Source organism: Sinocyclocheilus anshuiensis, unplaced genomic scaffold, assembly GCF_001515605.1.
Source record: "Sinocyclocheilus anshuiensis isolate Anshui unplaced genomic scaffold, SAMN03320099.WGS_v1.1 scaffold85, whole genome shotgun sequence".
NCBI classification, from domain to species: domain Eukaryota; kingdom Metazoa; phylum Chordata; class Actinopteri; order Cypriniformes; family Cyprinidae; genus Sinocyclocheilus; species Sinocyclocheilus anshuiensis.
This window is the reverse complement of record NW_015536800.1, coordinates 2,342,735-2,355,588: the sequence shown is the minus strand read 5'-3', so window position 1 is coordinate 2,355,588 and position 12,854 is coordinate 2,342,735. Positions and strand designations below refer to the sequence as shown.

The following is a 12,854-nucleotide window of genomic DNA, read 5'->3' as shown; positions in this document are numbered from 1 at the left end:
ACTGTATATATATATATATATACAGTAATTTATCAATCATACCTTCATATTTGTTTTTTGTTCTCTTCAGACAAAGATAACTCATATAAAATCACTACAGAAAGTATGTCTTACATAGATTTGCTGATACAATTACTGTAAACACTTAAACAATAAATTCATACATACAAGTACTTCTGACCAAGAATGAAAAAAGTGCTTTATAAAAGACAATGATAATAATTTCCTGTTTGTTTTGATTGTGTTGAGGCAACAAATCACAGTTTCAGCGCCATGTCCTGAACAACATATTAGTGATCAGATTTTTTTTCTAAATCAAGTTTGCTTAGTTTCAAGCAAGGATTGATTTTTCTGTGTTCTTTTCACGCTTACACAGAGTCCACTTTGACCTGATTGTTGTTGGTCATGAGTGGCGAGGGTTTACTCTTGAGTCTTTCTTGCGCTTCATTAGAACTTTCCCCAAAGAAGATCCTGGCAGTACATACTGAAACCACGATGCGCTTATACTCACGACGGAAGTTCTGGTTCAAAACTCCATAGACGATTGCATTGAGGCAACTGTTAAAGTATGCCATAAAATAACTTGCCACAAAGAGCCATTCAGGTATTAAAGGAACCACGCGCTCAGGAGAAATCGCTACCGCCAACCCGATGAAGTTTAATGGTGCCCAGCACACGGCAAAGAGTACGAAAACAACAAACATTGTTACGAAGTTTCGCACGTCGTGAGGCGTGAGCTTGGGACGATTGTCGGGCTTCACTCGTCTTCGCACCTGTATGACCAGAACCCAGATTCGCAGGTAACAGTAGGTGACGATCATGATGGGAAGAATGAAATGGAAGAAGACGACAGCGATCGTGTATGCCGAGCTCGCCGACTGCTCGAACGTACAGGAATAAACCCGTGGATCATACTGCAGGGAGCCTACGAACAAGTTGGGCACAATAGCAAGCACCGTCAAGGCCCAGATTAACAGTACATAGCAAACTGAGTTTTTGTCGCTGTAGAGCTTGTCATATTTGAGGCTGTGGCAGATATAACAGTAGCGGTTGATTGCGATGCCGGTGATGTTGAAAATGGAGCCGATTACACTGACGCCCATCAGGAATCCGCTGATCTGGCAGTGCATGTATCCCAGGTTCCAGCCACGGTGAAATATGGAGGTCAGGACCAGCGGATACGGATAGATGGCCACCACCAGGTCCGCCACCGCCAAACTCACCACAAAGATGTTACCTGAGAAACAGACAGAAAGAGAGATATACAGGTTAAGGAGTCTTTGACTACATCCAAAAGCTTAGGCTTTAGCTTAAGATGACTTGCTGCCCTATCAAGCAATACTTTGCACACAAAGGTACCTCCTGAAACTGATTTCAGACTTCTGAGGCAGCATTATACGGTTTAACGATATACAACAAAACAGAGAAAGCTTTGCCCATACACAAATGTAATATATCTATTATATTATATATAATTACATATAAATTATTTTATATAAATATATAATACTGTATATCTAATATATATATTACATTTCCACATATGAAAAATATTACCATATGAAGTAAAAACATACATGAAAGACATAGGAAATTGGAACAATTTCATATTAACATATACAGTATATAGCCAATATAGATACTTATGTTTATGTATGTGTAATACAGTTTTGGACATATACTGTATGTCATGTACATGTATATCCACCCTAAAATCTGCCAACACATGTTAACATTATAAGTAAATATAAAGGATTTAAACATACAGATTTTTGTAAACATGTTTTAATAAAGTTGGATATATAAATATAATACATATTGTTGACATATATGGTTGCTACATATAATACCATATAAAAATTATCATATAGATATTAACATGTACATATAGAAATTTGAGCATTTTATATATGTATGTTCTAAACCTATATCACATCTACCCAGAGAATTGATGTATGTGAAAATGATATATCACCTTATGGGTAAAATATATGGCAATATCACACGTAGTATAGGACATTACAATACTGTATATATCATATTATATAGTAATGATTCAATCATCAAGGCAGCATTTTTCAGCATTCAGATGTAGCCTACATAGTAACTTTTCCTTTTTATCATGTAAACAGAACGTGTTTACTAAGCCTTCCAGGAGTTCAATAAAGCTTTTATTGTCCCATAAACACATGCTTGATCTGCACTCCAAATATCTGCCTCCATCTATTCACAGAATGTGCATTCTATATAAAGCAGGGTGCACATGTGTGTTTATAAATGTGAGAGTGTGCAGGTATTAATTACGTTCCCTCATTGTGTGGATGGTTAGGCATGGCCTATAGTTGATGGCTGCATTAGGGAAAGAACAAGGGTGGTTTTAATGAATGCACATCTCTAATTGCCGCCAGGCACAAGAACTTGACATTGTGTGTATAGCTGAAATAATTAACTAACGTTGTAATCAAGATGGAAACACTAAAGGCAGTTGCAGCTGAGTTGCACTCCCTCTTCTCTTTAGAGGAGGTAAATGTATGTGTAGGAAAATGTATGTGAATGGCAACACATATGCTTAATGTTTCATACATAAATACAGTACTATATACTTGGATTTATTACATTACAAAAACACAGAAATTATTTATTTCACAAAAGGGAAAGAAAAAAAAAAAGAAAACTATTTAAACTGCATTTCTAGAGAGCAATGAGACTATTTTGAAAAGCAAATTTTATGCTGCTTAGATTTTTCTGCTCAGCTAAGCTCACATGCATTAAAAGAGCTCAGTTTACCAAGAAACCAAAGTCTGCAATCAACCGTCTGAAATGCTTTTCTTCCTGTTTGACAACAATTTATCCATTGTGTTGGTTTGTATTCTAAGTCAGGGGTCGCCACAAGAGATGGAGGTCAAGGAAAAACTGTGGAAAAATTATTTTTACAACATGCATTTTTAGGGCTGTCAAAGTTAACATGCTAACTTTCACTGTTATCTTGGAGATAAATATGACAATGTTTTTCGTCTGGTTTAGACATCTAATATTAATCTAACAGAGTGCAGGGGGGAAAAGCATGCCAACTTACAAAATGTTTTCAACTTAATAATTTGCATGTGGACAATATAAATGCCTATTATTTAATTTTGAAACAACATTATGTAATTTTCTCACAATAGGTCTTTGTACATGAAAATATATAGCTGCCTTTACATTTTAAGAAGGGGGTTTCCTCACAAAGAGATCACAGTTATTAAATTGAAAACATTGTTACTTAGATGAAAAAAGTGAGAATCAATATGTATTGTATACTATTAAAAATCCAACTACGAACTATGAATAATAAATAATAATAATATTTTCCATTGGTTCCTCACTGACTGCTCAAACTCTCATCGGGGTAACGTCACTAGCATGTATATCATCTTTAAGGTGGCCTTTCAGTGAAAAGGTCTTATTTGTCTTTAAGTCAAACCCTTGAAAATCAGGATTTTGATAAGTCAATGAGAAATGGGCACATGAACCCGTCCTTGTGTGTCAACTGTCTCGCAGCCCCCTCGCAATGTCAGCACGTGTCAGTAGTCTTGTCAAAGCATAGAACAGAAGCAGTAATTCGTGGGCAATGGCAGTCCGTCTTGACGATTAGCTTGCAGTGGCCTGAAGCAAAGCTGTCACTCATATATCCCTTCAAGCACAACGCTGACATGCCATCCACATAGGGGTACATACACGCAACCTTCTCACCATTTGCACAAATATCAACCATGCTTTTCAGGCAAATAACCTTGGCTGTTCTTAAATACCAGAGGTCATTTCTCTGAGCATCCTTCTTGTGGCCTATAGAGGCCTCACCCCCATTTCTTCTACTTATATTCTGATGTAAAGCTTAAAGGGATAGCTTACTTAAAAATGTAGCGTCTGGACCAATCAAAAACACAATTTTTCATTTGATTTAACAAATCAATTATTCATTAGATTAACAAACGTTCACAGACCCCTCACCCAATAAACATACTGGGTGCCAAGTTGTCTGTGAACAGGGCCCAGGACCCTGGTTACCATGGCAACCCTGACACCAGATACATTTACGACCTAATGGAATGCGAAGCAGGGAAAATCACTGCATGTTCCATCGCAAGAGGCACAAGACTTTTCTACTAGTAAGAAAGTTATTTCCTTTAACCAGGAAATTAACGTTCTTAGAATTGACAGACAGTTGACCCTGAGAGGTCAGCTAAATATCTACAGCGGATCTAAATATTTATAATTAATTATAACTAGTTATGATTAATTATTCATATTTCCCCATGAGCTGATTCGCTACAAAAATTATAATTCTGTTGTTACAAACCTGTATGATGTTCTTTCTTTTGTGGACCATATTAAAAATATCTTCTGAAAGACTTTGTTTTTTCTTTCTTTCTTTCTTTATTTTTGGTCCATTCAATGAAATTCATGGGGTTTAGTGTTGTTTCGGATTTTAATTATATGGACAAAAAGAAATCAAGGCTCATTGGAAAAACCTATTTGTGAGAACATTTTTTGCAAAATATTATGTTGCTTGTTGCACATTTTGTAACATTTTTCAAAGTGAAATGCCAAGTCAGTGGCACTAAAAGCATGCTCAGCAGATGGACGTGATTCTGGCAATGATTTATTACATATAACCCAACTGATAGTGTTAACAAAAGCAAGCAGCCAAGCCATTTTAGCTAATTTCTACACAATCTTTTAGTTATTATTTCGTTAATTGTTTTTCATGGGACTCGCATCCAAGCTCTCTATATTATTACAAGTCAATGCTGTACCTGGTGAGCTACCGAGCAAGTTTACTACACGGGAAAATCCATATATGAAGCTGTTTTTTTATGCAAACATGAAAATTTATTCATTTACAAATCATGCACTATGGTAAAATGTTTTTAGGTCATAATATAGTATGGTGCAAGAAACCATGTGAAAATAATTTATTAACTAATCATCTGCCCCTGTAATCACAATTTTGTGTGAATTGTATGTATCGGTACATTTTTGCCGTTTTTTGCAAAAACATTGATAGTGCAGTATTTTCCAATGTGCCTATGTTGACAAAATGTTGAAATATTCCAAATTCCTTCTGTGGTTCATGCGAGAAAGAACATCATACAGGTTTGCAATCATACAGAATGTTCATTTTGCGGTGAACTATCCCATTAATGATTCTAACTTATTTTAAACATACACTTATACCTATGGAGACATTCCATACCCAAGGTTCACATAACAAGTTTGTTGCAAATCTCTCAGCAGTCACGGTTTGTCCTAGACTCAAAACCTCGGATGGAGCCATTGCAGGTTAAGTCTTGATGCACACTGACAGCAGAGGTTATTTGGGTTGTCTCCATGACGACTTCACTGGTGCACTCAGTTTATTTGTGACTAAGACGGGTAGATGATGAAGGCTAGGCAGCCTTTGTTCTTACGGATGGAAGGAGTAACAGACGAAATCAAAGAATTGTCCTTGACAAAGTCAAACTGTCAAGTCCCAAGGGAATGTAATGCCATTGGCTTGGCTTTGCTTCCAATCTGTGAGTTTGGGTTATCAGAGCGATTAAGGTGTCACTCAAACCATTTTATTTAGCTTACAGTGAGATAGGACTCTGGCTCATGGAAGAGATTCCCCATTTTCACCATTACTCTTTCCAGTTGGGTCCCAAACTTTTAAATGTTTTCCCTTGAGGGATTTTAGGATGTGAGCAGTACCCAGACTGACAAGTGACAGAAGCATATAATCGGAAAGATATGAGTCTCAGTACTTTTAATGAGTGTGAAACTGCCCTTAAACAAATGGCCTCTGACATTCCCTCTAACCACTAAACACTTTGTAATCTTCCAGCTTAGGTGAATCACATTAGCATCTGCATATCGTCTTCTCTTTACAGGGTCTTCCATCTAATGTATAGAATGGCATTTAACATTCACATGTTAAAGGTCAAGGCTGCTTCAGGCATGGCCAGACTCGTCAGGTGCAGCCAGTATCCATGCAACACCATGTTGTCTCAATTAGTGCAGAGTGCCTAGGGTCAGAGCTCAGAGATAGGTCAGCAGGTGACCATATCGACAAGGTCAGAACGCGAAACAGCTTCCCTTTCTTCCTTCCGGCAGGTCATTATGCATTACCTTAAGGATAATGTATGTTAATGTATCACCTCAGGAATATGACTACATTTCAATATGTCAAGGCATGCCATTTTACAGATACATCAACGGAGGAAGACAGCACTGTAATTGCATGCATTCATTACACTTACAATCTCGACTATCCGCAATTAACATTATGAATACTGTTTTAGTGTAGAAACACATTATCATGAATGTCACTCTACTTTACATATAAACAATTCTTCCTGAGCTCTTGAAATGGAAAAAGTTTTCCGAATAGATTGGCTGATATGATTTTTAAATGGACTGATTGATTTATGAAAACTTAAGGTGACAGATGGAACACCAAAATAAAATATGTGTGATATACATACAGTATAAGTGCAGGGGTGTCCAATCCTGCTCCTGGAGGACCAATACCCTGAAGACTTTAGATCCAACTTGCCCCAACACACCTGTCTGAAAGTTTTTAGTAATGCTGAAGACCTTGAATAGCGGGTTCATGCGTATTTACTTGGGGTTGCAGCAAAATTCTATATGACAGTGGCCTTCTAAGAGCAGGACTGGACAACTTAAAACTTATGTGATTCATTGCAGCAATTTAAAATAGTGGTCAACCAAGATGGATTTGTCGGTGGCTGATGTAGATAAAAAGAAAGCAAGGTATTGTAATACTGACATATGCATAATATATTTAACACAAACTAACTGAATCATAATCATTTACTCAATATTTAATTCAATATTTTTTTTCCATTGACACACATGTTGTTCCAAACCCGCAAGGCCTTTGTTCATCTTCGGAACACAAATTAAGATATTTTTGATGGAATGGTGACTGACTTACCCAGAGGAGAAGAAATCGTTGAATAAAGTCTTTATTTTTGTTTTCTTTGTGCACAAGAACTATTCTCGTAGCTTCATAAAATTACGGTTGAACCACTGATGTCACGTGGACTATTTTAATGATGTCCTTACTACCTTTCTGGGCGTTGAATGTGTCAGTTGCGATGCTGTCTATGGAGGATCAGAAAGCTCTTGGATTTCATCAAAAATATCTTAATTTGTGTTCTGAAGAAGTACGAAGGTCTTACGGGTTTGGAACAACATGAGGGTGAATGACAGAATTTTTGTTTTTGGGTGAACTATCCCCTTTAAAGGGGTCATATATGATGCGATTTCAAGTTTTCCTTTCTCTTTGGAGTGTTACAAGCTGTTCGTGAATAGATAAGATCCCTAAAGTTGCAAAGACTAAAGTCTCAAACCCAAAGATTTATTCTTTATAAAAGTTAAGACTGGTCCATGCCCTCCTAAGACACCTTGTTTAAACACGCCCCCACATGTCTACATCAGGATGTGGGAAGATTTACATAACACCGCCCAAATGTTCACGCAAAGAAAGAAGGCGTAACTTTATTGTTGCTGCCACCGCCGCCGCCATGTTGTGAAGACGCTGTGTGTTTCGTTGTGAAAGCGAAAATACTTTGTTTGGCCTTCCAAAAGAGGACACGACTAGAAATCAGTGGTTAAGTTGTATTTACAACACTGTTCCAGAACAGTTCAACCCAAATATTCAGATGTGTGCAGCGCATTTTATGGAGGACTGTTTCCTGATCCTGGAGAGTAGACTACAATGCCGGCTGTTCTGACTCGCAGACTGTAAGTACGTTTTCATATTTAAAGAATTTGCCACTGATGATTCAAACGCGAGTTTTGAGCAGTGTAGAGTAGCGCTTGTTGTTTGTTATTTCTCCGATCACAAATGCAGACATGGTTTTATGTTTATGCGGCGCGATGCAACGCAACGCATAAAAAGACAGTATAAGTCATTATAATCCATAATTATGTCCCCACTGGATGCAACAAATGCCTCGTTTATAATGGGTTTTATTGGTTTTGTCTCGTCGCGCCAGGACACGGCATCACAGTATGGTAAGGGGCGTAACATTTCCGCCACATGCTTGAGGCATTCGGCCAATCACAATGCACATTTGAGATAGAAATCTTTTGTGAAGTGTGCTTAAAAGAACTTCAAAAAAAATTTACTGACCCCAAACTTTGGAACAGTAGCATATGTCTGATTTGTTATGACTCTTATGATGTCTGAAATCGTTAACTGACAAAACAAGGTAGCTAAAGTAAAAAGTTTTCCCATTTCCATTCTTTCTACCTTAAGAATAACAAAAATGTCTGTTAATGGAATCAGTAATGAATTGGAATTGTTAACTGGAATCAGAATCAGAATGGTTATGAAATTCTGAATAATTTGCTATTCAGTTAGATGTTTATTTTGCATGAATCACCATCTGTCTTTTGGATGGTGCTTATTCTACAAGCTTGAAATAACTTTGCAATTCTCTGCATGACATGGCACAGAATCACCCCTTTAATTGGCCCTGTGTGTGTGTTCACAACTCAATGAATAAGAGAGATTTCTTAACACTTCATTGATAAAGATTAACGCTACAGTAAAAACCTACAAAATGAATGGCAAAGACTCTGTGAGTGGAAAACAGCAAGTGGGTGGCTTTGAATGTGACATACATAATGACTCTAATTACAGTCAATAAAATTAAAACCTCTAGGTTTTCGGCTAATTATCAACCAATTGCCCTTCCTTTTCAATGCCCACATGGTTGGCTGTGGTCCCTTAATGTGTCTTTCTGAGACAAAAATAGGACAGGGTACCTGTGACAGAAATAGCCTTCTAGTTTTTCTCCAAGCTGATTACTGTGTCAGCAGAAGCCCTTTCACCTATGCAGTCTACCATAGCGGGAAGCCTGCGTGAAGTTATTCGATTTGGGCTGATACTGATATCATGTTTATGAACCAGACAGGCAGTCAGACAGTAATGACAAGCCTCTTTCTCTCTCTTTCTGCCTCGCTCGCTCACACTTTGTATACAGTAATTCTGAGTCTGTTTGAAAACAAAAGAAGCACTTTGATGGCTCTGTATGAATATTAACAACAGTACTCCTCCTTAGAAGTTCATATACACAAGCTGAAGGAAGCAAAAATGGAAGTATGAAATATGAATTTTATTTATGCATCTGAATGGAAATGGCTCTCTTTTACTGTCATGGATTCCCCCAAGGGCACACAGGCAAAGCACCAAAGTCAAATAGTTTTCAGTCATTGGGTTTAGTGCTGCACTCAGAGGCAACAAGGTGTTACATGGAGGACTGTGAGCACAGTAATCCGCCTGATTAACTCCCTTCAGTAAACAGCGTTGAAATTCAAAACCAACCCCTCCAACCAAGATGCCACGCTGCTAGTGTGGAGTTAAACTGAGGGACAAGGGCATATGGAGACACATTAACACATTAGTGTGTAGACACATGCGGCATGAAACTGCTGATGCCAGAAGCTTTGCCCCCATATTTAGAATCAGAATTATCTCAACACGCTTAAAAACTATATGACATTGTGTGTGAAGGATGACTTTAAATACAACACGCTGTGTGACACATGCAGTTTACAGCACACAACAATGAATCCCCTAAGTAGTGAGGTGAAGGTGAAGTGAATCTATATTACAGGTGTCACAACATGTACTGTATGTCTCATAAATGTCAAAAGATGTTTTCATAGATGTCTTTACTGCTTAGTTAAGTTAATTTGCTCATACATTTATTTATTCACAATAAAGGAGTCCATGTATGGCACTCAAAAAAAAATACTGCACCTGGAAAGCTCCTGCATCTGTGTTTATAACATCACGCAAGTTAGAAATTAAATAGTTAAAATAAGATAAATATACTATAAATTATGGAAAAAGCTCTTTTGTTCTGCTGTACAAGTGGATACAGTACCACCGCTGCCTATACGCAGAGTACGCAGTTTGCGTAGGGCACCATCTCCCAGGGGGGCACCATCCCAGTTGCTCAAAAAAAAAAAAAACTTTCCTTCTATATTAATATTAAAATTAATGTATGCATATACATAAATAAAAATATAAACATGAGCATATATATATCATTATGAAAAATGCATTTTACAGTGAACGCAGTAGAGCACACATGACGCGCCATTCCCGCGCCCGCTCGCACCTCATGTTTGCGGCTGAATGCAAACGATCATAATTTATGGACAACTATACCCGTGAAAAGGCGACGCCGAGAAAAGAAAAAGAAAAAAGATGAAGCCCGTACATCACTTTCAGGTACATTCATAATCCTGTGAAATTTTTTGGCTGTTGACGTTAATAACGCGTTTTGTCGGTAATAATTTAACCACCAACAACGCATCTAATATTCTCTCTGCATTTCCATGTTCCCTTACGAAAATTAGCCATGGTTTTACTACGAATAAAACCAAAAATCATGGTTCTTGTAGCCATGATAACCACAAATTAACCTTTCAGTCGGTCACTCCGAGTCACGTCGGTGACCGACGAATTGGGATCTCGCTTCGAGAGACCAATCTACTTCGAGTGTAACTAAATGAGCCAATGCACTTTGGCAAGCAATTATTGCATCCAGCTGCCGCTGATCACAGCATGAACATAAAAAGGCAGCCGGTGCAATGTATACCAGCTTTTCGCTTCGGAGCCGAGTGACAACATCGTTCTGCTCCATCCAAGTGTCTTCAGTGAGCTACGAGTTCAACGTGCTTTTAGAAGCTTCTGGTGTTGGCGGACGGCGCTTCAGCGGTGGTCGTTCCTGTGTCGAGTGGGTTGCGCACTTCAGGCTGCACTACCCCCTGTTGTGCTGCAAGCAGCCATTTCCCCTGTGCGCCTCAGCACTAAAAAATCATTTCCCTGAAAGAGAAATTTCTCTAAAAGAGTACAATAAGCGGGTGCGTCTTTGTAAAGTCGACGGATCGTCTTTTTAAAGATGCCGTTTCACCTGTGCGCAAAGAGCGTACCAGCGGTATCCTTCGGTGCTCCTCCCGACGACCGGATGTCGATCACTGCATCGAAGGGAGAGCTCTCTGGAGAAGAAGATTTGGCTGCGCTGCCACTCTCCGCGATGGTGGCAAGGCCTGAATCGAATCTTCCCTCACCACCCTCGACAGTGGTGCAGCTAGGGGGTATACAAGGGTCCCCCCGGTGGAGCGGTCGGTTGCGAGGCAATTATGTCCTAATACCGCCTCCACCCGGCAGGGTGAATCGTGCCTCCCCTCCCGGGTCTAGTGGTCATGATCCGGAAGTTCTGAAAGAGCTCCGAACCGCTACTGACCTCGCTCTCCGAGTGACGAAGGTCACCGCGAGTTCTCTGGGTTGTGCGATGTCCACACTTGTGGTCCAGGAGCGCCATCTCTGGCTGTGTCTGTTTGATATGAGGGACGCCGACAAAGTTCGGTTCCTTAATGGCCCTGTGTCCCAGACCGGCCTCTCGGCGACGCGGTCGAGAGCTTGGCCCAGTAGGCCGGCCCCCTGCGTCTGCCCCTACTCCCACGCCGCATCCACAGCAGCCTCCAGCAAGATGGACGGGTGACCCAGAGAGGGAGGAAGCTGCTCTTTGGGGGATGGTGAAGGCACCTCTCCCTCCCCCGGAGGAGGGCCGGTGGAGAATCTGGAAAATCTCGACGAGAAAGCGGTTTTCTCCATCTCTGGGTCCCAGGAGGGCACGGAGAGTCGCGGACAGCCCAACACCGGACCTCACTCATCCTCCTCCTTCGCCAGCCAGCAGCAGCGGGCGGGTCGAGAGCATCAACAAAGGCCCTACTCACGCACCCTCTGCCAACCTGTGGAACCAGGTAAGTGTTGCACCGCACACTCAGACCCTTCTTCGGTCCGCTCACAAGCCGCCCGAGTTGGGTCCCTGCGTTCCACTTCGCTGCCCCACTGCGGGTATGGCAGTGGTTCCGTTGGTCCCGCTTGCACGGTATCTGGGTGCGGGTACCGCGGTGGTTCCATTGGTCCCGCTTGCACGGTATCTGGGTGCCTGGCTAGCGCTACCCAGCCCGTCTTGCTAGCTTCTGCGGACCATCAGCTTCGGCTATGCGATTCAGTTCGCCAGGCATCCCCCCAAGTTCAGCGGCATCCGCTTCACTACAGTGAAGGCGGCCGATGCCCCTGTCTTGCGTGCGGAGATCGCAGTCCTACTGGCGAAGGATGCGATAAGGGACTTGGTGCTCTCACACCTCAGCCGGTTGGGCCTTCGGGTCAACTAAGAGCAAACTCTTCCCGACGCAGAGAATCTCTTTTCTCGGTATGGAGTTGGATTCGGGCGAACAGACAGCACGCCTCACAGAGGAACGTGTGCGGTCAGTGCTGACCTGCTTGAATTCGTTCAAGGGCAGGACAGCGGTCCCACTGAAACTAATTCAGAGGCTCCTGGGGCATATGGCAGCTGCAGCGGCACTTACACCACTAGGGCTATTGCATATGAGACCGCTTCAACACTGGCTTCATGGCCGAGTCCCGAGGTGGGCGTGGCAGCGCGGCACTCACCGGGTCCAAGTTATACTGGCCTGTCGCCAAACCTTCACCCCGTGGTCAGTTCTTACATTCCTTCGGGCAGGAGTGCCCCTAGAACAGGTCTCCAGGCATGCTGTGTGTAACGTAGTTCGTAGATCAGGAAGAAGGAGGCGGGAACCGGCGAACGTTCAAATACTTTAATCAAATAAACACAGCACAAAACACAAAATAAACTCCAGGCCTGGTCCTCTCTCGTCTTTCACTGTCGTCACTCCTCCTTTTTACCTTCCGGAGCTCCTCCGTGGGACTCGAGACCGGTGAGTGGTGCAGGTGTCGCTCATTATCAATTACTCCACCGGCC

The 12,854-nt window shown here is 41.2% G+C and overlaps 1 protein-coding gene across 1 annotated transcript in view; it reads right to left on the bottom strand.

The window, feature by feature from the left end:
• Window positions 1-234: 234 nt before the first annotated feature.
• The window catches only part of LOC107656395 (melatonin receptor type 1A-A), a 69,246-nt gene continuing 56,626 nt past the window's right edge, over window positions 235-12,854 (bottom strand). The window contains exon 2 of the mRNA XM_016444254.1: window positions 235-1,237. Coding sequence (XP_016299740.1) covers window positions 369-1,237 — 869 coding nt within the window. The 3' untranslated portion in view covers window positions 235-368. The remainder of the gene's footprint in view (window positions 1,238-12,854) is intronic.